The 27876-nt window shown below is 40.0% G+C and overlaps 1 protein-coding gene across 1 annotated transcript in view; it reads right to left on the bottom strand.

Moving 5' to 3' along the window:
- Window positions 1-27876, bottom strand: part of CD109 (CD109 molecule) — a 93073-nt gene that overhangs the window by 28380 nt on the left and 36817 nt on the right. The window contains exons 8-22 of the mRNA XM_089530906.1: window positions 27453-27546; window positions 25641-25770; window positions 25033-25142; window positions 24482-24724; window positions 23141-23242; window positions 22977-23039; window positions 21470-21646; window positions 17601-17753; window positions 16723-16797; window positions 16333-16393; window positions 15950-16088; window positions 14537-14651; window positions 6119-6232; window positions 4111-4329; window positions 1996-2134 (exon numbers count right to left, since the gene is read on the bottom strand). Of these exons, the coding sequence (XP_089387032.1) occupies window positions 1996-2134; window positions 4111-4329; window positions 6119-6232; window positions 14537-14651; window positions 15950-16088; window positions 16333-16393; window positions 16723-16797; window positions 17601-17753; window positions 21470-21646; window positions 22977-23039; window positions 23141-23242; window positions 24482-24724; window positions 25033-25142; window positions 25641-25770; window positions 27453-27546 (1934 nt within the window). The remainder of the gene's footprint in view (window positions 1-1995; window positions 2135-4110; window positions 4330-6118; window positions 6233-14536; window positions 14652-15949; window positions 16089-16332; window positions 16394-16722; window positions 16798-17600; window positions 17754-21469; window positions 21647-22976; window positions 23040-23140; window positions 23243-24481; window positions 24725-25032; window positions 25143-25640; window positions 25771-27452; window positions 27547-27876) is intronic.

Raw genomic sequence — 27876 nt, forward strand, 5'->3', positions numbered from 1 at the left:
GAACAACTACATCTTAACTTCGTCATGTTCTATAATATCAATTTAATTCTTATCCTAATCTACTTTGACGAAAACTCATTTAGATTCTCCTCCCATACCACTTACTTCTATTATATACCTGTTAGTTTAATAGGATAGCTTAGCTTCAACTATCCATTCCAGGTTATTTATTGATTTCAGTTCTTTAGGCCTAAAGTAGCTATTTTTCCCCATTGTTTTTTTTTTAATTCGATCACTTTATCCCATTCCTTATAAAAGTTATCTAATGTATTATCTTTTAACAACTGAGTTAACTTATCTGCTTCCATAATATCATAGATTTTCCAGATCCACTCCTCTTTTGTAGGTATTGATTCTTTCTTCCAATTTTGGGCAAAAATAATTCTTGCTATGGTTATCAAATAAAATAATATTTTCCCTTTTTTTTCCAATTCATCTTCCAGCATTCCTAGCAAAAAAACTTCTGGTTTCAATTCTATTTTTATATTTAACATTTCATTTATTGTTTTATTAATCATGCTCCAAAATGTTATTGCTGCACTACAATTCCACCAACAGTGAAAAAAGGTTGTGGAAGCTTCTCTACATTTCCAACAATTATTAGGAGTGTTCTTATAAATTCTAGCTAATTTGTCGGGAGACATATACCATCTGAAAAAAAGTTTGTACCAGTTTTCCTTTAAACTCTGTGAAACCATGTGTTTTAAATTTTTGTTCCAAATTTTTTCCCATTGTTCTAATTTTATGGGGTGTCCAATATCAATAGCCCAATTGATCATATTTTCTTTAACAACTTCCTCTTCCATCTGGAAGTCCAGCAGTTTTTTATATATTGTACCTATCCTCTTTTCTTTTTTCCCATATAGAATTTCTTTTAATTCTGTTTTATTTTCGGTTATTCCTAAATTTTTTGTATCTATTTTGAACCTCTCATAAAGCTGCCTATATTGAAACCATCCCAATTTGAGCCCTTTAGTTTCTAAGCTTTCTTGTTTGATTATTTTGAATTCCCCTGCTTGTTTTACTAATAAATCCTTGTAAGTGCACCATCTTTGTTCCCTTCTCCTTCTAGTTCTAAGAGTCTTTTGTCTTCTAATTTTAACCATTCTGTAATCCATTCCAGTCCACATGCATCATAATATAAATTGAGGTCATCATTTCCTGCTTTTAAAAAGTCCTCTGATGGGATCAAAACAGCTGCTGGTGGGAATGTGGCAAAATTGTCCCATGAGCATTTTTGGTCAAAAAATGACAGAGCTGAGGGGTGGTCATCCAAAGTCCCCTCATGGAAGCTGCACACCCCTGTTACAGAGTATTACATATCTTTTCTTCATGTAATGGAATAGCTTAGCCGCTATAGATTGGATTAGTTGCTTGGATGGGAGACTACTGGGAGTTCTATATAATAGTAGGAAAATGTTGATACACTTTTAAAAAAACTTGCAAGTAATTGCACATAAAACTGAAGAACAACATAAACAAAAAAGAGAGCCAAAACTGTACAATTACTTACTGTATATACTCATCTATAAGTCTAGAGATTTTAGTTTTAAAAATTGGCCCAAAAAACCTCAGTTGACTTATCCACTGGTCAATGTTAGTACTGTACTTTAACTCTTATTAAAAAAAAAAAAAAAAAAGGAACCATCCCCTGAAGTGCAAGAGCATAATCTGTCCTGGTAGCACTGACCCCTCTCTACTCTCTCATTCATCCAGCCTTTAGGATGAGCACAAACAGTTATGCCTGCTGGAATTTTGTTAGGTTCTTTGGCATCATTTTCCTTTGCTTCCACCTTTACATCCTTTGTAACATGCCCCAAAATTTTACTCTTGACTTATCCACGAGTCATATCAAAATCCATAATTTTGGCCCTCAAACCTGCCCTCAACTTACACATGATGTTGACTTATAGTTGAGTATATAAAGTACTATATTTTCTTTTCTTTTGCCAATGGTCACTGAAATGAAGCCAAGAAGGGAAATGGAATGCTTACCAATAATAGTGACTTGTACTCGTTCACTGCCAGGTACAACATTAGAGGGGAAAGTGAAATTCAGATTTTCTGTGAGACTACTTCTTTTTGACAAGTCCAAAAGTAGTGCCTGTGAATGAAACTGTTCTAGTCCCTCAGCCTATTGAAACAAAATACAGATTAGACACATCTCAAATAAACATTAGATTTGAGATAGATTTATTTTAAAATATAGATATTGTATGAGTTTACATTTTAAAAAATTAAGATTCACTACATCTGCAATAAGTTTTAGACATGGTATGTGTGTATATTTGAAAAATAAACATTAGACATGTTAGGTATTTACATTAAAAAGGATTATTATTACACATTTTTGGTGCAGACAATAAAAAATATTAGATATCAATGGTGTTTAAATTAAAAATGAAGAATAGATGCATTTCCAATAATTATTATATACACAATCAGCCCTCCTTATCCACGGATTTTTTATCCATGGATTCAATCATCCACGGCTTGAAAATATTTTTTTAAAAAATAATAAATTCCAAATATCAAACTTTGATTTTGCCATTTTATATAAAGGATGCCATTTTACTATGCCATTGTACTTAATGGGACTTGAGGATCCACATATTTTGTTATCCATGGGAGGCCCTGGAACCAAACCTCAGCAGATAACAAAGGCCCATTGTAGTAAAATAGTTGGGTTATGTGTTCCCAATACTGAGAGGTCTCTATAGCACACAGGGCAGATTAGATGTGAGGGCAATCTGGCTGCAACATCTGTCACCCCATAGTTTAAAAAGATTGCAGTTTAAGGTCCTGACTAATAACCCAAGTTAGTTTTCTATTTCGGTTGAGAATGTGAAAACAGCAAATTGTTATAACAGTTTAATTTTAGATAATGTAATGTTGCTATCCTTTATCAAATTCTCTTTTCTCACTTCAGTTTTGAAGAGCACAAGAGACAACATCACTTCTGCATTTTATACAGAACCTAGTCCGAAGGACATATTTAAAAGCTACATATTAGATAGAGATGTATTGCAACTCTATCATCATCCCATTTCTATTCCCCCCACTTATTTTTAAAAGAAAAAGTAGTTTTACGAAAGGATCCACCATGGTACAGTGGTTTGAGCCCTCAACTAAAGCTCTGGAGATCAGGGTTTGAAGCCCTGCTCAGCCATGAAAACCTACTGAGTGACCTTCAGCAAGTCACACTCTCTTGGCCATAGAGAAATTCTCCTGAACAAATCTTGCCACGAAAACCCCATAATAGTTAACACGGTGTCAAACTGCATTAATGCTGGTGTAGATGCAGCCCATAAGTGAGAAATTATTTGAAGGCACAAAACAACAAGCATTATGGAAGAGGTATTTGGAGCAAAGAGGTAAAGGATGTTCTAACCCTTTCCCTGTGTGAAATTTTCTGCCTGATGTGATATTCAAAATGCAGATTTCACTTCAATGGCAAGGTACAGGAACAACCCTTCCATTTGTCTGGGGATGGAATTTGGAATAGCGATATAGTAGATTTCCCTTGGTCTCTTTCTCATAACACATGCTTACTCTATTGCTTCTCTGCTCCAATCCCCACGTCTCATTTGAAAGATTTTTTTTTTTAAAGATACTGTAAGTCTAATATGTACATGTGTGCAAAAGAAAAAAAAGAGTTCACTTCTTGGCTTTGATGCCCCATATCAGACAACTCAAAACAACGCAAGAAAAACTCAAGACAAATGAGCCAGTGGCTGTTCTTCAGTTACAATCTCATTTTCATAATTTGCCATATTTTATTAAGAGCACAGAGATGTGTTGCTAAGGATAGCTCCATGGTAAATAAAGTACCTCTAGAATGGAATGCTGAAAGGTCATGTCACCAAATGTGACAAATCCTGTATCCACCAATAATGGCACTATAACACTGGCTGCCTCTGGAGTCCCTGATATAAGTGCATAAGTGTGACATCATAAGACTACATGCAACACTAATTCATTACTACAGGTCATGATGAAATACCAGAACAATGTCATCCCCAACCCATCCTATATACTGCATATATTTTTTCAAACTGGTTCATCCACCCTACATACAGATTCTTTAATTATGACAGTGTTAAAATTTACCTTCACTAATACTTTCTGGAGAAGAGCATCAGAAGCAACAGGTGATATTGCTGTCACCCTGATGGGAATCTCTCCAATTTGCTTTGGTTTGATTGGGAAAATAACAGTCTTCCCATCTTCACTTGGTACCCACACTGACCGTTGGTTTCCCATGGCATTTATATCATTAGAAATTATAAGAATTTCAAAGGTGTCACTTGTATCAAGAGTTACTGTAACCTAAAGAAATGAAAGAACTCAGTTACTATTTTCCTAAAACTGTAAAAGACAGGGAGTGCAATAGCTTTCTTAATGAGCTTTCTTTTGTTTTTGTTGTATTATTTCCCAGGGAGGACAGAAAGGCTTTCACACAGATGTGACTACTGCAAATTGCTGGTCAGCATGCATCAACTTCAGAGTATTTAAGAACACCCAAGAAAAATACAAACAAGACAGATGAGGGGAATGGGCAACTGGAGAACAGAGGAGAGCCAAGAATATTTGGAAAACAACAAAGCAAAATTACATTACCAGAGAAAGTCCCTCCTGCAATAAGGAATAATGGGTAAACATCTGTGACCTTCTGAGGAGTGTAGATGTTTAAAAAAGTTCCGAACACTAAACAAGTGTTCATTAAATAAGTCAGGTATACTGTGAGATTTTATGCACATTTACGTAGAGGTAATTCACAGTATTTTTGGGGCCTACTGCATAGTTAGTGTGTTTAGGATTTTATACTAAATAAACCAAAACAATGAGTAGCATCCAGTGTCACACCAAAAGACTTTCATTCATCACCATCCTCCCCTGTCTGCTCAAAAGAGTTCCCTGGCACAATGGAGCAGACTGGAGAGGGAACAACCAAAAGCAGGATATATTTTGCCAAAAGCATTTATTCCACTAATGGATAAACAACTCTGAATAAACAACTCTATATTAAAGTACAACATCATCCAAAATCCACAAAACAGCAATACATTTACAGAGCCAACCAAAATGCACAAAATACATGCTGCAAGCTTTCAAAGCTCCACTGGCTTCTTCATCAGGCAGAGGTGTTAAAAAATCTCAAACCTGGATCTCAAAGGAAATATCTTTTTGAGTTCCTGATGGAGTTTCAATTTTATTTCCTGGACTTTGCAACTCCTTGTCTCCCAGAACCCACATGGACAGAAGGAGGAGTGGCCTCCTTACATGCATACCACTCCATACCATCATAACTGAGAACAACAACATCTTGATAAAAGGTAGGCCCGTGACTCTAACATAGTCATATTTTTCTTTCTCCTTTATGATTTTTAACACTTTTGCCTGATGAAGAAACCAATGGAGCTTCAAAAGCTTGCAACATGTATTTTGTGCATTTAGGTTGCCCAATAAAAGTATCGCTGTTTTCTGGATTTTGGATGTTATTATACTTTGCTGAACAGCCAACACAGCTATCCCTGAATATATTCCAATATATTGTCCAATACATTTTTTATAAATTGTTCCATAACAATGTTAAATTGGGCAGTGTGGGAAGACAGGTATCTAGATCCATCCTTCTTGATCTTCCAGTGGCTGCTTAGAACTGAATTATATCGTACAGTCTTTGGTTTTTGAAAATGGCTTGTAAAATAGGATTTTTAATCTTTTCTGAAATAATGTTTATTATTTATGTCATCACACATCACTTCGGGTCTGATATACTAATATACAGAGCATAAATAAATAAATAAATAAATAAATAAATTTGGTTCCCTGTGGACAGTAGGTGACAAGTTTCAGTAGTTTCTTTCTGAATCTATACTCCAGGAGTAACTAACCTTCCCCAGAAAACCATTTCTGCAGGCTAGGTTTCAGTCTTAGCTTGTGCCAGAAAAAAACAACAACAAAGATACTTATGGCATCTTAAAAACTGGAAATTTTAAGATGTCACAGGATTCTTCACTAGTTTGGCCCCAGAAAAAATAACCTGGAGTGAGCAGTAGCAAAGACAGGGAAATCACAAAAGAGATTTTAAAGATAAATGTTCTGATATTATTACCTCAGTGCTTTCTTTCAAATAATTGAATATGTTTACTTCCAATATAAACTGCTCTCCTCTTGTAACACTAGGAGGGAGGTTTAAGGAAACAAAAAACGGCTGGAAGACCTCTAACTGAAAAACAAAAGTTATACAACAATGACTGTTTGATGTAAGCAGTTTACTTGTTAGAAAATATAATTCATACAGACTTCTGACTGAGAGAACAGGATTTATCTGGCAAACAAAGGGGGGAGTTTCAAACTGCTGTGCAGTGCAGGCATCTAAGATACTGGAGGCAACATTCATACAGAAATTCTGAATATGTGCTAAAGTCAGGCGTCATGTTTGGTTTCCCAACCTTGCCTGGATACAGTTTGAAGTATTTCACAAAGTCCTGATCAAATATGCATAACACGTGCCATTGTGAAACTAATTTACTACTGGCTGTAACATAAGAAGTAAAAGCACTTGTCTAGAAGGAAAAAAAGCAATACTAAAAGAATATCTTTATTAAAACCGTTTAACATCAATGTGTTGCAAGTATGTTTTCCAAAGTGGTATTATTTTCTTGATCAGATCAAGAAAACTATTTCAGACAACAAATGCAATACTAGAGTAATACATTTTCCTGCCAACAAATGATTCCCTGTTCACTGCTCCCAAATAAGTCAAGATGCATGGTACTCAAGGATAGCCAAGTTATGTTAGCACTTGGGACAGGAAAGCTGACTAGCACTTCTCTCTGGGGTTAAAAATACAATAAACTATTTTCTGCCCATTCATTAATATTTCAGATCAGCAGCCTCAGACAGCCATCTCATTCCACCTAATGGTAAATTCAGATTGTATCTAAAAAGGCAGTGAATTCTGGGTTTTGTCAAGTTGTACAAGAGGCCATCAGAGTATTCTGGGCACCCCAATTAGTTACCAGTTTCTGTTCTGGCTCCATTCGTAGCTTATATGGCAGCCCGGCTGGTCACTGGTGCTACCAGGACCAGCCATATAACACCTATACTTAAAGATCTTCACTGGCTGCCTACTCGCTTCCGAGCTCAATATAAGGCGTTGGTTATTACCTATAAAGCCCTAAATGGCTTGGGCCCAGGATTCCTGAAGGACCGCCTCTCCCCGTACAATCCGCCTCGCACCCTCAGAACATCTGGGCAGCAACTGCTGAAGGTGCCAGGGGCTAGGCTAGCTTCTACCTCTAGAAGAGCCTTTTCCACAGCTGCCCCTGCCCTCTGGAACACGCTGCCCATTGAGCTCCGCTCATCTACTACCCTGGCCCAATTTAGGAAGGATCTCAAGACCTTCCTATTTAAGCAGGCATTCCCCGACTAAACATCCTGTGGGCCTCCCTCCTCTTCCGTGGCCATGAGGATGGGCTAATGGGGCTTTTTATTTTTGTTTTTGCATTGGTATTGATGTTTGCTGTGCTTTTAATCTGTAATTGTTGTATTGTTGTATTTGTAAGCCGCCCTGATCTTTTTGGAAGGGCGGGGTATAAATAAAGATTTTATTATTATTATTATTATCCATTCTATCCTGGTACCACTCAGGACACCAACATTTTTGAAATCATAAATTTGCAATGTTACAATGCAGTGAGCACCTCTGTATCAGAGATGTAACACTTTAAGACATTTTGAAGCCATAGGGAAACATGATTGTTTCTGTGTGTGTTTTTCCAGGAAGAAAACAGAGAGTTTTGGGAAAATAAAAAAGTGATACTAGCATTGATTACAGACAGGGATGTAGCCAAGGGGGGGGGGGGGGTTCTTAGGGTCCGGACCCCCCCCCCCTTCCATTAGAAAAATGAATGGTGTGTGCTGCTGCGCCGCCGCACCCAAGCCCCATTATAATGGTGGCACTTAGTCTGGAATCCTAGCTACGTCCCTGTTACAGATTGAAAATCTGTTTGTTCCTTTTTGAAAATAAAATGTATTGTATATAATTTGGTTTGGGTTAAAACCATCATGTTTAGTATATTGTTGACACACATACAGACACATATAAATAGATTAAATATAGGAACACCTTGTCTTAGACAACTTGTTCCTTTATATAATCTGTTTTTTAAAAAGATTTCCAGAGAAAAGGTCTTAATGGGGGGTGGGGGATTTTTCTAGATATTTTCCAGGCTTTCTGATCTCTATTTCAATCAGGTTGTAAAGAAAAGAGAAAATAAACAGACATATAAATATTTCCCACATATTTCTAAAAAGCACTCCCACCAGTTAATGCATTCAGAAATAGACTGTGATGTGGCTGACCAACGAAAGCAGGAGGTGGGTGGGTCTGATCTTCAGAAAAAGGAGAAAGCCTGATAATACACGAAGGCCTGTTACAGACAGCCAAAATAAAGCTGCTTCGAGTCACAGTGGAGGTACAGTGCTTCAATGATGCGTGGCTTTGGTATGACAGGCTGAAGCGTGGCTTTGGTATGACCTCTGGACTCTTAGAACGCATGCATCATTGAAACACCGTACCTCCACTGTGACTCGAAGCAGCTTTATTTTGGCTGTCTGTAACAGGCCATAGATTTCAATCCATACTTCCAGATCTTGCTGTGTGCACAAGAAACATCCAATAAAAACAGCTACCATGTGGAGAAATCAATAAAGACAGATATAGATACATACCACAGCCAAAGTTTTTAATTATTACCAAATGCAATTCATTCTTAAATACTGTTAACTTTTTAACAGTATGTATATAAGGTCTGTGTAATGCCTAGTTAGATGTTTTCATAAAAACATTCTTTGTGTGTGATAATGTATAACATGTTTTCAACATATGGATCTTTAAATAGAAAATGAGTGATCCAACAATGTGCAGGAGGGGGAATTACTCATTGTGGGAAGTGAAAAGGAATCTTGGCTTTGGAAGTATTAAGGTCTATATTCAACTGCAGCCAAGCATATAGCTTCATAAAGTCCGCAACAATCAAGTTTTAATCAATTTCTGCCAAACTACATTGAAGAAGTGGGGGGAAAGAAATACTGACTTCAATCTCATATGAACTTGACATAAAATGTAAGACCCAATTCCAAATTTCTAAAATAATACTCATAAGCAAACTCTTAACTGCCAGATATAGTCTGTACTCCAATCTCAACCCCTATTTTTGAATGGTTATAATTTGAGACTTTACACTAAATATAGTTTATTAATTTACTAAGATTTGTTTATTTGAAAATACTTATACCTTTCCTTATCTTTAAACAAATCAAAGTGGCAAACAATAAACCAATAACATCAGCCAGCAAGATCACTGTCACTGTCTCTTGTTACATGATCTGGTCTGGGCAGTCAGGTCTTCCAAAAAGGACCTGATCTGCAATGCACCCATCAAAGTGTGGTTGCTAAGGACACGCAACAAAACCCTTTTCTATAGCAGTGTCCAAATTACAGCACTCCTTGTCCTTGGATATTCACTTGGCTCTTTTCCAGATGGGCTTTCTGGCATCCAGTGAAAATGTTTTTCCTCAGTAGTTCTTAAGTTGTTATTCCCACATCTTTGGAGATTATCGCACTGGGTTCTGAGAACGTTCTCATCCCGTGATGAGAACGGAACGCATTTGAGTATACCGCACGTATGTGTTCCAATCGGGTTCTCAGAACGTTTAAATGTGTTCCAAATGTGTTCCAGGAGGGTACAGATTGAATGTGTTCCCAGAGAGCTGAAACGTGATGAGAACGTTCCAACAGAGGTGTGTGCGATATTCTTATCTGTTCTCAAATCCGTTCTCGCATTCCTCCGTCTCCTAATTGGCTGAAAGAATGACAGGCAGGGAGGGAGGCAGGCAGGCGAGCGACTGCAGTGAGGGAAGGGGTGTGTGTGTGTGTGTGTGAGGGGGGAAAGAAGGAGGGAGGGAAGGGAGGAAAGTTGGGACAAGTGAGAGAAGAGGAAAGAAGGGAAAGAGAGAGAAAGAGAGAGGGAAACAGGGGGGCCAGAGCAGAGAGCAAGAGGGAGAGGGTCTGGCTGCTTCTGCGGGGGCCTCTAGTGTCATGTCCAGTGGGGCTCCTGTGCTGTCACAATGCAGGAGGCAGGGATGCCCAGGACCTTCTCCTCCTTCCCTCCAGGAGGGAACCCACAAAAGCTCCTCTGTTTGGAGCACCACACAAAAGCAAGCAAACAACTCCCAGAATTCCATAGCAAAGAGCCAGACAAGAGTTAAAGCGGGGAGGGAAGCTCACAACCTGAAGGCACACATTACATGCACACACACAGGAGGAAATGGGATGACAGCAGAGGACTCTTCTTTTCTAACCGGTTTAAAGAGCTGCAATGGCTGCAGGGGCTCTCCCCTTGGTCCAGTCCCCTCCCTTTCCCTCCGCTTGAAGGGACCTCCGTGGAGCTCCCTTAAAGCCCAGGCTGCCAAGGAGGGGACTCTGCCCTTGGCCCATCAAGTTACATAAGTTTTATCCTATTTTCTTCAAACATATGCCAGCATATGAAGCCCCAGCGTTTTATAGGGGCTTGCCTTCCTTCCCTCCCAAGAGAATCCTCGGACTCCCTTCGGAGGGAAGACAAGATGGGAGGGGGGGATGCTTGCCTTCCTTTCCTCCCAAGAGAATCTTCGGAGGGAAGACTTCTCAGTGAGGCTGAGAAGCACTCTCCCAGCCAGAGTCCCTAGGCTTACTGAAATCCCCCACCTCCCTTCCCCATAGAAATCAATCCAAAAACTGAGTTTAAAAGGAGCAGAGGCAAGCCCTTTGGGTCTGCATCTGGGAGAGATTTTAAACTCCGTTTTTGGATTGATTTCTATGGGGAAAGAGGGGAGAGGGAAAGATGGCAGGACATCCCCATAGCCAAGCAAGCTCTGCCTCCTCAGATGAAGACCCATAGGGCTCTCTGCTCTTTAAGCTCCGTTTTTGGATTGATTTCTATGGGGAAAGAGGGGAGAGGGAGAGATGGCAGGACATCCCCATAGCCAAGCAAGCTCTGCCTCCTCAGATGAAGACCCATAGGGCTCTCTGCTCTTTAAGCTCCGTTTTTGGATTGATTTCTATGGGGAAAGAGGGGAGAGGGAGAGATGGCAGGGCATCCCCATAGCCAAGCAAGCTCTGCCTCCTCAGATGAAGACCCATAGGGCTCACTGCTCTTTAAGCTCCGTTTTTGGATTGATTTCTATGGGGAAAGAGGGGAGAGGGAGAGATGGCAGGACATCCCCATAGCCAAGCAAGCTCTGCCTCCTCAGATGAAGACCCATAAGGGCTCTCTGCTCTTTTTTAACCTCCGTTTTTGGATTGATTCCTATGGGGAAGGGAGGTGAGGGATTTCAGTAAGCCAAGCCTCCCTTTTTCCTCTTTCCTGGGAGCAGCGCCTCTCCCGAGCCGTCCAACCTCTGAGTGGCGACGTCATCAGAACACAGCCCACAAAACGTAATACAGCAAACCGTTCTGAGAACGGTTTCGCTGTGCGGTAAAATGCAGTTCTGATCACGTTCTGATCACGTTCTAGTTTACTAATGCAGTAATATCTGTTCCAGGAACATTCTCATCACGTGATGATAGGAACGTTCTCAGAACGCAGTGCGATAATCTCCTTTGTGTTTTCTTTTTAAGGCCTAAAACCAATTGCTAGTCTCAAAGAGAGCAGATTTGAAGAATCAATTGCTGGACATCAGTCAACACTTAATGTAAATTCCCACTGGTTCAAGATGCCCACTCTAGTTGATATTAGCAATTGGATTTAGGCCTAAATATTTTGTCTGCTGTACCAGATTGTCTTTTAATTTTAAAATAATGAGATAGTGTTCTGGGAAATTATTCTGTGCTGAAATACACAGAGTTTCTTGTGCAAAAAATGCCACATATTATTTTTCTGCAAGATCTTTCTTTCTAAACCCAGCAATCTTGCAGACAAAAACAATGTGGCTATCGGCAAAGAGTTTTTGCATGAAAAAACTGTCGTTTGCACAAAAACATCTTTGTTGCACACAAAGCACTGTTTCCAGAGAGCCATGTGTTCTGTTGTTCAAACAGGTTTTGTGCAAAAAACCATGTCGCCATCTAGTTGGATTTTGCACAAAACAGCAGCTCTCTTTGTAAGAAGGTTAGGGTTCTAGAAAATATATCATATCATTTGGAGAACTGAATCCCTGGATGTGAAGCAAGACTACAAAAAGTTTTTTATGCTGATGTTTTCAACTCAGCTAAATCTTTTTAGCTTATTTCCTAGACCACAGTGCCCTCTAGAGCTTTAAAATATCTCCTGCAGTCTTCTGGTTGCTCCTTCTCTTCACCGGATCCCTCTTGGTTCCAGAGACAATCTCCTCTGGAAACAAGCAATGATGACTGATGTCCTATTGGGCTGGTGAGGTAAAGGGAAGCATCACCAGAGGCAAAGCCAAGGGAACACCAGTCAACTACATCTAGCTTTCTGCTTTGTTCTTTGTTTTAACAATCTCTGAAACTCAAATAAAAACTAGGAGTGTGATACTGGCTACAACCCACTGCTTCTGGCCTGGCCATGTTTACATCTGGTACTGCCCACCACAGTGCAAATATGTACCCCAAATATGGCTGACTCCCCATGCTTGTTAATAAAACTATAGATGGCCCTATCACCTAAGAAAAGTAGCTTTCAGAGTCAGTTATTCAAAATGGTAACACAAGGGGAGAGTGCCAATACATTCCCCATGTGTGGCTTTACTAGAATAACTCCATCTCCACAGTTGTTTTGAATGGTCTCTAAATCATATTGACATTTTGGCCAGAATCCTGTGTCAGCTATTTAATTAAATATACATAATTAAATAACACTAAACTCACCCCACTCCAAACCTGATGGAAATGTGATTCAGTTGTGTTCCATCTGCCAACAGAATGGATCTCCTTCTTCCCACGAAGCTGATGCCTGGCATAGTAAGTTTGGGCAAGAGTTACTATCACGATAACAGTGTCACAACTATGACTTAAGGAGGGATCATGAATACAAAACAGTAACTTTGATTTTCTCATATGTGGCTGTTTTATATTCACAACTGCTACTTAATCATGACTGTGATATTATTGCCATGACTGTTACTCCCCCTATCCCAAACCTACGTTACCAGGCATCAGCTGCATAGAGAGGAAGAGGTCCATTCTGCCAATGATTGGAGAGCGTCTGAATGACATTTCCATCAGGTTTGGTAGGAGGGAAGGGTCAGACCAGGCCAGGAGAGGTTACTTAAGTAAATAAAGGCCTGAAACATGCTGCAGAAATAATCCAGTTTGGGACCACTTTAACTGCCCTGGCTCGGTGCTAGGGTTTCCTGGGAGCTGTAGTTTATTGTGGTACCAGAGCTCTCTGATAGAGAGTAAAAGTTTCACAAAACTACATTTCCCAGAATTCCCTAGCACTGAGCCAGAGCAGTTAAAGCGGTCTCAAACTAGATTATTTCTGCAATGTGTTCGGACCTAAGTAATTGATACAGGAGCCCAGCTGTTACTTCTTATCTTCAATTTAAGGACATGGAGCAATCAGATGTTTCTCATCACTTCTTGACTTTACCAACTTTAAAGGTCCTGAATTTCAATTTACTATCTAACAACCTAAATTTAGCTTCTAGGACATTCCTAACGTTATTGGTACTTACTCATATCACAGCTATGGACTCCTCCCCAACACCCTGAATTCACTATTCAGTCACTGTGTAAGACTTCATCAATCTCCATATTGATGAGACTAATCACTGTCATCACCTGACATTATATATGTTTTAACCTCTTACTTTTGCACTCTAGCTACACAAAGCATGAAAATAGCTCCTTGAAACAAGAAAACAGCAGTGTATTATCCAAAGGTAGCTGAAATATGCTTATCCCAGCTTCTTACTGAAATATGTAATTTTTTACTACATCTGTTGGAATACTAGGAGCCATCCCCTTAATTTGACCAGAAAGTTTACTCTACAGGTATTTAAAATTGTTTATATTGTTGTGAATCAAATTTTGATGAAAGGCAACACACAAAATCTTTAAATGAATAAGAGAGTGAGAGAAAATACAATATTGGCCCGGTACAGACGGGCCCTGAACAACGCCCTCGTCACGTGCTAGGGCTGCCTCAGGGCAGAGCACCCACACGGCCCGCAACCCTGGCATGTGACTAGGGCGTCATCACTGTGTGACGTCATATAGACAGCGTGCATAGCTATGACATTGCAGGCTGCTTGAGGCGGCGCAAAAAGGAGCCATTTTTTAGCGTTCTTTTTTTGCTGCATAGCAGCACCGTGCAGTTTGGTTGCTGCAGCGCTGCTGCGCGGCAACAAAAGGCGACCCCAGCCCATCCTTTTGGACCCATCTGTATGGGACCATTGTAAGAATATTATGGTCTTGCAGATGAACTCTAGTTTGAGTCCTGTAATCACTATAAATCAGCATCACTATGATTCTGAAAGCAATTCAGACTGCTGGAATTAGACTGGAGGAATGGCATGTTACCTCAATAGGCATTTTAATAACACCCAGTCCAAGGTTTTCAGATATTATAAATGCACTGGCTACCCAGGAAGTAATGGTATCAGGAACGGTGACATTCACAGTTGTTTCAGTAGATCTAAAGTTAAAAAGAAGACAAAAGGTTGGTGCTTAAAAAAAATACTTTGGTTAAGGTCCATAGGTCTAACCAGGTAAAGGGTGTTTTGTTAATATAGGGGAATAGTCTGTAAGAAGACTTTAAAAAGTACAAAAAAGGGTCAAACATACATCTTCTATACAAGCTCCCAAAAAAGAGTGACTAAACCAACTAGAGACCTTCCATTTGAGGGCTGCTTAGTGCAGAAGTTCGAACATGCAGTTCATAGGCCCCCAAGCCCCTTTTTTGTATTTCCCAGTGCTCCCCAAATATACAGACAATGCATGCTTGAGCATCTATGGATTCGGTATCTGTGGGGTACCCCAACTGCAGCACATGTACGCAGCTGTGCCACCATTAGGGCCAGCCCTCGTTGTCCATTAGTGGAATGTGCATGCAGCCGTGCAACCATTGGGGACAATGGAACTTAATGGTGGCACAGCCACGTGCACGCACCACTACAGGACAACAGGGGCTGTCCAAAATGGTGGCATGGCCACATGTACATGCTACCATTGGGGACAACACGGGCTTGCCATCTATTGGTGCTTGGATCCTCAGATGGCAAGTCCGTGGATACTGAAGACCAACTGTACCTGGAATGCTCATTCCAAGCATTTCTCTGCTGGAATCTAGGAACAGGAAAACAGACCCTTAATGTTTGGAAAGCCATTAAAATGAGGATTTCTTCTCATGTGAGTGCACTTCACATGGTCCAGTCAAAAGTCAGCACTCCTAGCTCCAGTTAAACGGAAAAGTTTTAATTTGGGGGGGGTGCAAATGTTTTAACTCTCAACTCTGACTGGAAACTCTCTGGTTATTTAGTCATATTGCATCAACTAAAGCAGTGGTGGGTTATCAAGTTATCCTTCAGATATTGCTGCACTGCAGTTCCCAGAAGCCCTTAGCCACAAGAGAAAATGGTGATGAATGGTGGGAGTTGCAGTCCAAAAAGATTTGAACAGCTGCACTATTCAGACACTAGTCTGAAGGATGATGTACAATTAATATACATGAAAATAATTGTTCATATACTACTAGTTTTCATTTGAGGAATTGGCTCATCCATTGAATTGTACCATAATACAATCCATAATACAAGTATGAGCCTCATACTGCTGATCTGTTGACCTTGCAATCAACAGAATCAGCATCTTAACCACTGAGCCACCACATCCCTTAAAAATGAGTACTGTACTACAATTGTACAAATATACAGTAATTATTACCTTATAAGGAAGTATAAAGATAATCCTCTCAGTTTCCTATTAAGAGTTTACCTTGTTGTGATTTCACGCCAAATCCATGTCTCTGGAAAATCTGTCCTTACATAGGGACTACTAAAATCAGCAGGCATTGCTGTGTTATCCAGGTGATGGTGATAATCATCATAAACAGCATAATCTAAACCATAGCCATCTGTTGGAGGGAAAAGATGATAATAAGATTTTTATATATGTGTCTGTGCATGTATCTGAATCCCAATTTCCCCTCCTGAAAACTGAAGTATGGAAGCAAGCCATTGCATTTAGGACTTATACAATACCCAGTGATATTAATACATTACAACATAAATTGTGTCATTCTCTATCATTTCCATTATGGTATACATGTATCTCAACACACAACTAATGTATTAATTACCTGGTTGGTTTGTACTTACAGGAATCATAGTCATCGTATTCTGCAAGGTTGGCATCAGTCAATACCCAGAGGTTGCATTTCTGTGCACAATGTATGAAAAGGTTTTTCAGTTTCAAAATGTCACATGCAATACAGGAATACATTTTCCTAATGTGTATATAACTATTTTAAAAATGCTTTTAGGCATGCCTAAATAAATGAAAAATGTTGCTCTTAGATAATCCTAAAGCTAGCAGAATAGAAGAAATGAGTTTCTTCCTGTCTGATAGCTACTGAATACACATGCAAATTGTCCACCAAACATGCCTAATGAATATTATTTCAAACTATATATCTTCCTCAATATTTGTTTTCATTCGAATACCAAACTTAGGGAGACAAAATTTATATGTACATTTTAGAACATTACCTGAAAGACACTGTAGGAATTTCTGGCTTCTCCATAATGTAGTGGTGTATTATATAAACTTAGTTCATGGAGTACCTAAAATTCAAGGAAGTCAATAATTTGTTTCTATGGATCTTACTTTAACAAAATATACAGCAAAGTGATGATGAAAGGCAAGACAATCATGGAAATCAACAGAAAATAGATAATCTGGCTCTGGGGTATCTTTAGGCTCCCTCTTTGTTTGAACTGCTTGTGCTCGTGCTGGTCAATATAGGAACTTTGTAATTAAAAACTAGTATCCAAATGTGCTTTTTTCCGATCTCTTCCTTTTGTGTCATGTCCTCCAGATTATAAGAATTGAGGGCATTGTTACCTGGGGTGGGGGCAGGACTTACTCTCCCCCCCCTCCTGCTTTCCTGGGCCTTCAGCTGTCTCTACAGAGACAGCTGAAGGCCCGGGGGGGGGGGGGGGAGCCAAGGGGGAACAAGAGGAACAGGTGCATGCCTCTTCCTCCTCCTTCCCCCACACCATCCCTGGCCTTCAGCTGCCTCCAGAAAGGTGTGCACCTCTTCTTCTTCCTCTCCCAGTGCCGCCCCTGGCTTTCACCTGCCTCCAAAGAGGAAACCAGAGACCAGGGAAAGTCAGGAAGGAAGAGGAACAGGTGTGCACCTCTTCTTCTTCCTCCCCCTGCCGCATGCTAGGGGAAATGTCATTGCGTGCCAGCTGTGGCACGTGTGCCATAGGTTCACCATCACAAGTCTAGAACATTAGAAATCCAATGGTTGGTTTTTAAAAATTTAACATGATTCACAATCAAATCTGGTAACTGGTTCTATAAAACTACACAGCCCAGAAGAGCTCTTAACAACAAGAAAAAGAAATCTACTACAACTTACAGCATCCTCTGTGATATCACTTCTCTTCCCCAGCAGCTTTGTACTTTTGTCAACAACTAGAAGTCCAACTGTTGTTCTGGGTTCAGTCACACTAATTTTCAGGCTGACATTCTCAGAAGGTTTAGCTTTATTTCTATTCCACTGCATGTTAATCTAGGAAGGAAGGTCATATCTGTTTAGATTATGAAGGTGCTGATTTAAAATGAGCATTTTTATTCAGGTATGCAAAGGGATCTTGTAGCACGTTTGAGACTAACTAAGAAAAAAAAGATGTTGGTAGCATCAGCTTTTGTAGACTTAAGTCTCCTTCCACAGATGCAAGACTCAAGTATACAAAAGGTTATGCCACCAACTTTTTCCTTTTGCTCAATTACAACAATTCTACACAAGTCCTGTTCTCACAGCAATCACATTTTTTAAAAAAAAATTGAAACACACCAGGTTTCCGGCAGGCAATATTGCATGTCTTCACGCTCATGAAACTTTTGATGCTGCCACTCTCCCTGACTCCACCTCCCAGTCCTATATCCTACCCAGCATGCCTTTCATTATTTATTTATTTTTCTTTTAGCACAACATTCATGTAATGTTTCACACAATTCCCAGAACACTGCTACTGCAATGTAAGTTTTAAAAAAGAAAGAAAAGAAATAGGAAAACAAGAAAGGAAATCCGGCTACTAAGGCAGAGCAAAGGGGGAGGGGATGACAGGGGGAGAAGAGGACACTGTGATACCACATGACTGCCAATATCACAATTGCCCCAACAGCAACATTTCACACCTGAGGATTTGGACAGTTGGGAAATCATTGATGGGTTTTGCCCGTTAATTAAAAGGGATAGAGTAGCTACAGGTCAGGGACACAGAAGCTACATGTAGGAGGCATCATTGTGCAACAAGTAGCACCAAAGCCACTTTTTCCAGGTCTAATCATATTTTAAAAGCTATGTGCAGCAACCTCCTTAGTCTCAACGGTGCCACAAGATCCCTTTGCATACTAATCCAGACTAACATGGCTATATCTTTGATTTCATTCAGGTACTGATACTTGCATTTGGTTTGCTGCAACTGAGAATCTGTAATGGTTTCGATGGCAGAGGTGAATCAACCCCTGGAAAAGGATTTATTTTTCCCAAGATCATTTAAATCTTGATTATGTTGTTGTTTAACACTATTTTAACTCTATAAAGTTTCACATTTTTGGCCCCAATTTAAATTCTTGTATTATTATTATTATTATTATTATTATTATTATTATCCTTTATTTATGAAGCGCTGTAAATTTACAGCTACATTTTATTCTTTTGCTCTTATTTTAAAATGAGTTGTTTTATTTTGTAGTTAGGTTTTCACTACTGTATTTGATACAGCTTAATGCTTTGATTATTATTGTATTACTCAGTATGTAACCCATGTAAGTATTGTTTCTGGCCCATCTTATCAGCTACATTAATGACAAAAAAGTGCACTGGCCAATTGACCAATCAACTCAGGGGCTGTGTACACCAGCCATTAAGGCCAGCTTGGGGGCCAAGTCGGGGCGTGTCCACTTGACACACACTCCAACACTGCCCCCAGGGCAGTGTGACACTGTGCACTGCTCCACATGGCATATGGCATCACAGCACCCCTCTGGCGCTGTGTCCATATGAGGCAGCACCAAAGGAGTACCTGAAAGCCACAGCGGCACAGCTATTGCACTCTGTAAAGGCCAGAATGGGGCTGCAGTGTGCAGTTGCCGCAGCCCTAATCTGGCACAGCTGGAGGCTGCTACAGATTATGCCTTAAAGACAGTCTGCACAGCCTCTCAATCTGTCTCACTAGAGAAGGCCATTAAATGAAAGGGCTAATGCCATGTATTGCTGATACATAGTTTGACAGATCATGCCATTATCTCAGTAATGCAGGAATCAGGACTTCAGCATCCCTGATGAACTACAGTTCATGTTCTTATTTATGTCTGAAGTATATACTATAGACAAAATTGACTAAATCCAAATGTTAGTGCTGACTAGTACAGATCCAGTGAATCAAAGAGAAATTAGTAAGTCAATAATTATATAAGTTCTCTAGTCATGACTAACATAAGGATTTAGGCCATTGTGCATATTATTCCTTCAAACATAAATAAAACTACAGGTACAGTTCTCCCTAAAATATCAATGTCCAACACAGATATAATTTATGATGTCAAACTATATACTGTATATACTCATGTATAAGTCTAGAAATTTAGGTCAAAAAATTGACCCAAAAAAACTGAATTGACTTATCCATGGGTCAATGTAGATACTGTACTCTAAATTTTGTGTGTGTGTGTGTGTGTGTGTGTGTGTGTGTGTGTGTCCCCTTCCACTTACTCATCCGGTCAACCTTATGAGGGCAAATAGTTATATCTGCTGGAATTTTGTAACTTCTTTGGCATTGTTTTCCTTTACTTCATCCTTTACATCCTTCATTACATGCCCCTAAGTTTTACCCTCGACTTATCCAGGGGTCATATCAAAATCCATAATTTTAGCCCCAAAACCTGCCCTTGACTTATACATGAGGTCAGTTTATAGTCAAGTATATATGGTACATCAACAATAAATGCATCCTATCTTCAACATTCTTTGCAGGTCCATACAGGAAGCACTAGGAAGACATTATAAGAAATCCTTTTATTGTCTAAAGCAAAACAGCTAGTAATTAAACAGACTTAGTTTAGTGTAAATGGAAGTGTCACACACTTAGCTGCTTTTTAAATACTAGCTGAACAGGAATTCTGAGAGCATTATATATTTTGTTACTCTATGCCAGGGGTCGGCAACCTACGGCCCGCAGGCCAGATCCAGCCCGGCAAGGCCTCGGGACCGGCCCCAGCCCGGTCCTGCCGCCGATTGGCGCCCCCGCCACAGCTTGGGCGCCGCTCCAGGCACCCGCGGGGGCCTTGCTGCCATCCTCCTCCTCCATTGCGCATAGCCGCACAAAGGAGACGGAGGAAGAGGAGGGCAGCAAGGTCTGGGGCAGAGGAGGCGAAGGTGGAGGCGGCGCCTCCTACGCGCGACCGCGCCACCTTCCCTGCCTCCCCGCAGCCTCTCGGCCTCCATGGAAGGCAGCCTCCGCGGAGGCCAAGGAGGAGCGCGTGGGGCCGCCGGCTTCCCTCTCGGCCTCCGCGGAAGGCAGCCTCCGCAGAGGCCGAGAAGGAGCGCGCGGGGCGGCTCTTTCCTGGCCTCTGACGGGGCCTGGGCCCCTCAGGGGCCGGGAAAGAGGGGAGGCCTCCAGTGCTGGTGCCCCCCCCCGCTAGCTCTTTCCCGGCCTCTGACGGGACCTGAGGCCCCTCAGAGGCAGGGAAAGAGGGGAGGCCTCCCGCACTGGCACCCCCCGCCGGTTCTTTCCCGGCCTCTGGCAGGGCCTGGGCCCCTCAGGGGCTGGGAAAGAGGGGATGCCTCCAGCACTGGCACCCCCCCCACCGGCTCTTTCCCAGCCTGTCGGGGCCTGGGCCCCTCAGGGGCCAGGAAAGAGGGGGAGGCCTCCAGCGCTGGCCCGCCCCCGGAGGATGGAAGCTCCGCCCCCCGGCTTTGGCCCCTCAGTTATCTGAGGGACAGCAACCCAGCCCCCGGCTCAAAAAGGTTGCCTACCCCTGCTGTATGCCTTCAAGTTGACTCCACTTAAAGCAATTCTCTCCTGAGGTTTTGTTTTTTTAACAACATCTGCTCAGAGGAAATTTGCCATTGCCTTCTTCAAAGGCTAAAAGGTCATCCAGTGAGCAGGGATTTGAACACTGGTCTCTCAGACCCTTGTCCAACAGTAAAACCACTACACCACATTGGCTCCACCAGTTTATAAAATTTTATCTTCTGATTCAGTACAAAAATGCACTTACCTGATTTTTGAAGTCTGGCTGAACAGGGACTCTGAGAGCATCATTTATTACTTCCCCATTATCATTCACATAGTAGGCAATTATGCATGCTGAAGGAGCCCAAGAATTTTCTGGTGTTAAAGTAAATGTTGTGGATTTCTTCTTACTTGTACTCACAATTTGTTCTTTAGACACCACCTGGGGTGTGGGGGATAAGTTAGTTAAATCACAACCGCACATAAAAAAATCATAAATCAGATAAATTAACTTTCTCTTCCTTCATCAGGAAGACATTTTAAAAACACTTACATTCTGTGCCTTAATCTGACCCAAATGAGAATCCCAAGGTATTATGGCATATAAAGATGCCTTAGATATTCAGAGTGCAGAATAAAGGCTATTCCACCCAGAACAAGAAAACACATAGGATCCTTTGACACTACATTAGTGTATGATCCCACTTTAACTGCTATGATTCTATCCTTTGTAATCCTGGAATTGGCATTTTGGGGAAGGGCATTTAGAATTCTTGCCCAAAGAGCTCTTGTGCCTCAAATAAACTATAAACCCCAGGATTCCACAGGATGCAGCCTGTGGCAGTTAAAGTGTAATTCTAGTGCTATATTGGCTTGTTACAGACTGCCAAAATAAAGCTGTTTCGGGTCTCTTTGGAGGTATGCTGTTTAAATGATGCACGCATCCTAAGAATCCGGAAGCTGCACCAAAGCTGCACTCCAGTGCTTAGGAATGGAGTGTGGCTTTGGCGCGACCTCCGGACTCTTAAGACCCATGCATCATTTAAACAGCATATTTCCAAAGAGACCCGAAGCAGCTTTATTTTGGCAGTCTGTAACAGGTCATTGTGTTGTGTGAAAGGACCCATATTCACAGGTGGTGGATCTTTTTTCCTTCTTCTTTGCAATAAATAATAATAACAATAAAAATATGTATTTATATCCCGCCTTTCCCTTCCGAGGATCTAGGCCACATAAATGCAACATATATGTAGTTATGACTATTTTCATTCTTGTTTTTTATGTTTGGGGGGAAAAACTTGTAAATGGCAAGCAGCTGAAATGCAGAGACATTGTTTACAGCTCTTGAGATTATAACATCTCTTGAGATTATAACCCTATCTTCTTGGTCTAATTATGTGGGGGTTCTGCAACAAAACTTTGGGCAACTATAATGACCTGGTACATAGATGAGAGTTAAGCAGCTACAATATAACGGATGCTGTACTGATTTAACATCAATCAGCCTTTGCTCACAGGTTCACATCAAATCTGCTTTAAAGGAAAAATGATCAAATGTTCCTTTAAGAAAAGACTGAAATGTAAATAAAAAGAACAACAAATAATAAATGTCACTTTGCAAGATTTTTTCCCCAAATGCCTGGAAAAAAATAAAGAGATATTTTCTGTCTTAAATTATTTGTATGTTTAACATTAAAGACTTCTAGTGTTGTTGATTTTGCATTTTCTTTGGGTTGGTTAATATTGTTTATTGTTATTGTTTAAAAAATTACCATGTAGCTGATTTCTCTCAAGGGTTTGTTGCTCTGAATATTCAGCTCCAAAGGTGCCCCAGCCTAGGAGAAACAGCAAGACTTGAATGAACATGCCCATTATGCTATAATGCACTATAGGAGTGTTTATAGAGATTGATCAGTTATGGAACAGTGCACATTACCTTTACATCTCGATTTGCATTTTTAATCAGAAGGTAAGTCATGCTGGTGGAATAGAATATATCATGTATGACTATAGATGTTTGGCTATCCAGGAATTTGGCCTGTAAAAGACAGCAGGGCATGGAAAAGAAAAGGAAACGAAAGAAATCATGAGAAAAGTGAGGATCATTCAAGAACGTTTTACAAACGGTATAATAATGTGTTCCTCTTTTAAATTTCTACAAAGACTAAGTTTTTCAAGGTGTGAAGCTGAATTATAGTGTTATAATAGAAAAAAAAATAAGGTTGCACTCTATTGGAATACCAAATAAAAGGGGTTGGGGAGGGAAGTGCTGCGGTCCTGAAATAACTAATTTTAAATTGTTCTCTAGTAGTTTTGTCAAGCAGGCATTCCAGTGCTTTTAATTTTCTTTTGGTTCTGACACAGCAATCAAACTGAAAGCATGATTGCTAACATTGCAATGGAAACATGAGCTTCATTGACATAGACATTTAAACTAGGGTCTAAGAATCATCTAAACTTTAGATGATTATAACAAGACTTGATTCCTCTCCCTCAACTCTCTTTTGCACACAAGGGGAGAAGAATTTTTCAATGAACAACTATTCACATCATACAGCAATATAAGGAACTATAATTTAGTCTAACTCATTCGTTAACAAAACAAAATATCAAACTATAGTTCCATCTAATTTTAATTAACTAGTGTTACAATAAATCACAGTTCCCACAGTTCCTATTGCATGTAATAGGAAACAGTGGTTAGGTTGTGTGTGTTTTTAATGAACTGAAAACTTTCAATCTCTTCCTCATCTACTCCAGTACTGACAGAGGCTTGCTGATAAGGTTCCTTACAGAAATTAATGAGATGAATGTGAAGCACTTTGAACATTAAGACAATTCAACATAAAGACATTAAAGCAATTTTCCATACCAAAGTTCTTTTTACCTGCTGATTAAGGTCCTAAACACACTGTGAAAATAATCCAGATTGATACTGCTTTAACTGCCCTTGCTCAATGCTAGAGAATTCTGGGAACTGTAGTTTTGTGAGACATTTAGTCTTCTCTGTCAGAGAATTCTGGTGCCACAAGGAGCTATAATTCCCAGAATTCCCTAGCACTGAGCCAGGGCAGCTAAAGTGGTCTCAAACTGTACTATTTCTGCAGTGTATTTTGGACCTATGGCACCTTTCCCCAAAATGGTGCCCACCAGATGTACTAGAATACAACTCCTATTATTCCAAACCAGTTTGGAGGGAATTATGGGAACTGTATTTCAAGAAATATAGACTGGATTAAAGATCTGCTTTGAGAGAAAATGACAAGAAAAAATATACCTTAATATTCAATCTTGTTGTGTTTGACTGAACTGGAAATTCAATTTGAATGACCCCATCTTCTGGAACAGGATAACTCAGGTTCTGAGCTGTCTCATTTGTCTGTGACTCATTGCCATCATCGTACATGTAGTAAGCACTTCTGAAAAATTCACCTCTTTTTGAAGGTTCAACAGTGATCATTACATTATTCTTTCTTTCATCGTGAGTAAGAGGCTTGTTGTCAAATCTTGTTACTTTCAGCTGAGAAACAATCAAAGGCATGGGGATAAATCAAACTCAATTTTCAAAACCATGATTAAAACTTTTCTTTAAACAACAATAATATTTATGTTCTGCTTTTGAAATTGAAATGCCAGTACTACATTTAACATTTAAGGCTTTCACCAATCAATGAGCAAACTATCTAGAGACGTAAATGATGTCATAATAAAGTTCAACATAAGACAGCTTCAAACTATTTTTAAAACATAACAGTCTTCATAATGCATACTCATTCACCTTGTGTTCTGGAAACACACCATTTACACAAAATAAAGCAAACAACTCACCATAGCCATGAAAGTCAGAGAAGGCTTGAGAACTCTTGGATACTCAAAAAATTCTACTGAATAATCATGATGTTTTGGAAAGGCAGTAGCACTTGCATTTTGGCTGATTCCTGTTAGAGTATGTAGAAGTATTTTATTTAACAAATGTGCATAGTCACTAATTTCCAATAATTTCTTAAGAATTCATATTTATCAAAATTCCAACTGTGAACTCTCTAAAAACATTGTCGCTAATTTTCAAACTAATTGCCCACCTTTTCCTTAGAGGAACAAATAGAATTTTGAATAGAATTCCCAGGTATTCCAGATATTCACCATTTGACATAAAAAATGTTTTGCACTTGTGAACACTGTAAATAGTTCACTGCTTTTATGGATAAACATAGCTCTGAGCAAAATAAAAAAACAGTTGTCTTACATATTCAGATCAGGAGAAATAATCACATCTAAATATCCATATGATCCATGTATGATCCAAAATAACAATTCTAACTCAAGTGAAAATGCTTTACTTTCCATGCACTTAGTTATTTTCTTTCCAGTGCCTGCCCCCACTTTCTCATGCTTCCCCCTTTCCTTAAAGGAAAGCAAAAAATAAACAACATAACCTGTAAGTAACTCTGTAACCACAGCTGTAATTTCTATGGGCATCTGGTGATACACGTGTGGATCCCAATCTGCATATGTTAAGTTCTTCATTTCTAGATTGTCAAGTGTAAAGTTCACAGATCCATTAAACTGAAATCAAGAAAAAGTCAACCAGTTAGCTTTTCTCTTTTAAAATGTATTTTGAAAAATTTAATCCAAAATTAGATTTACATTTTAAATTATTGCAAATTATTTTATTGTAAGCTGCCCAGAGATCATATGATACAGAGTTGTTGTTGTTGTTGTGGTGGTGTGCCTTCATGTTGTTTATGACTTATGGTGACCCTAAGGCGAATGTATCATAGGGTTTTCTTGGCGAGATTTGTTCACAGGAGGTTTGCTATTGCCTTTCCCTGAGGCTGAGAGCATGTGACCTGCCCAGGGTCACCCAGTGGGCTTCGTGGTGGAACTGGGAATCAAACCCTGGTCTCCAGACTCATAGTCCAACATTCAAACCACTACATTACACCATAGGGTACAATATTAATTAATTATCTTCACAGTGCATTTGTTCTGTCGTTACATATCACTACTCATAAGGGGGAAGTTGTTGTCAGTAGAGCATCCTGTCAAAATTTCATCCTTCAGCAAATGTTGTTGATATCAGATATAGCAATAGCAAGTACATTCATATATCTTATCAGCTAACTAGCACTCCCTAAGCAGTTTACAATGTGTAAGCCAATTTCCCCCAACAAGCTGGGTACTCATTTTACCAACCTACAAAAGAATGGAAAGCTGAATGGACCTTGGAGTCCTGCCTGGGACTGAATTTACAACCTTGTGGCTGCAGTACTGGCACCACCAGGGCTCCAGATATCACAATGGTATTCAATTTAAAGCCTGGTCAACAGAAGGAACTGCAAAGAAATGAACTGCCTCCTTACACACTAACAGGCCAAAACAGAGCTTCCTAAACCCTTCAGTATTTCCACATGAGGTCTGCATGCTTCCCTGAGCAAGTAGGGTGGCATTCGTCTGTCTTTCAGATGGTTTAGACATCAACTGTAAGAAGCCTCAGCCCGTAGCCCAGGAGTTGCAGTCCAAAATATTGGGAGAACCAGAGGTTGAAAAATCATTGAGCTTTATCGCATTGGCTCCTTCCGTTCCATTCTGAGTACGGAACAGAAGGAGCAGGGACGAGTGCGGAACGAGTGGGGGACGGATTTTACCGCACGCACCCTTCCCTCATTCGTTCCATTCCCCCTCTCTTCCATTCTTAATCCGTTCCAGAGGGGGAAATTTTTGAGAACTGTTCTGAACAGTTCTCAAAAAGCGTTCCCTCTGGAACGGAATGGGCAGGGAAGAGAGGGGGAACGGAACGAGTGAGGGACAGGTGTGTGCGGTAAAATCCGTCCCCCACTCGTTTCCGTTTCCTGCCAGGCCGGGCCGAGAACCCGGTGCGATAAAGTTCATTGAATCTGCTCTTGCCATCTACAGATCATCTTCTGATTTCAGTCCTCATCTCTCTTCACAGCAGGATAACTAACTGTCATTACACCTAGGCTCATATTAGCCCCAGAAGAAAGATGCAAATAACAAGAAAGTTGCACAAAAATAATTTTTAGGTGACAGTCTTTTGAAAATGGGCTTGAAAGAAAAAATAACCTCACAAAGGGAAAGAAAAAAGCTCCAGGTCCAAGGAACAGCAAGGCAACACAAAAGGAGATGGGGAAATGCTGCTTCTTTTTGCTAAGAGATCCTCAGGATGACTGAATAAGTGTAGTTTCTCTAAAACTTGAGTACACTATAAGGCATTGATCACAGCTCACCTCCAGTATTTTAGTAATATTTCTCTTCTTTCCATAGAATATTGAGGAGCAAAGAAGAGTTAATTCCCCTTTCACCGGCTTTCCATATGTATACCTGAAATAGCCACAAAAATCCATTTTCAGTTTCCGAACACAGCTTAATATATTTGAACATATTGACTGTACATTTTAACTTTTTTTAAAAAATAGCACGGATCATTCTCACAGAACTGGGAAAATTCAAACCATGTAGATTCACTGAAATAAATGTCCAACACTGATAAAAAATATCTTTGGACTTTATCACACCAGCCCATTGTCTCATAGCAATTACCTTATTTCAGTATGGAAACAATCAAAATCATTATTTTCTGTATAGCAGAAAAGAATATATGTGTGAGTGTGTGTGCGTGCACGCACGTGTATGTTTACATATATATGAGGA

This window comes from Sceloporus occidentalis, unplaced genomic scaffold, assembly GCF_023333645.1.
Source record: "Sceloporus occidentalis isolate IW3139 unplaced genomic scaffold, rSceOcc1.0.p SCAF_6, whole genome shotgun sequence".
In the NCBI taxonomy this organism is placed as follows: domain Eukaryota; kingdom Metazoa; phylum Chordata; class Lepidosauria; order Squamata; family Phrynosomatidae; genus Sceloporus; species Sceloporus occidentalis.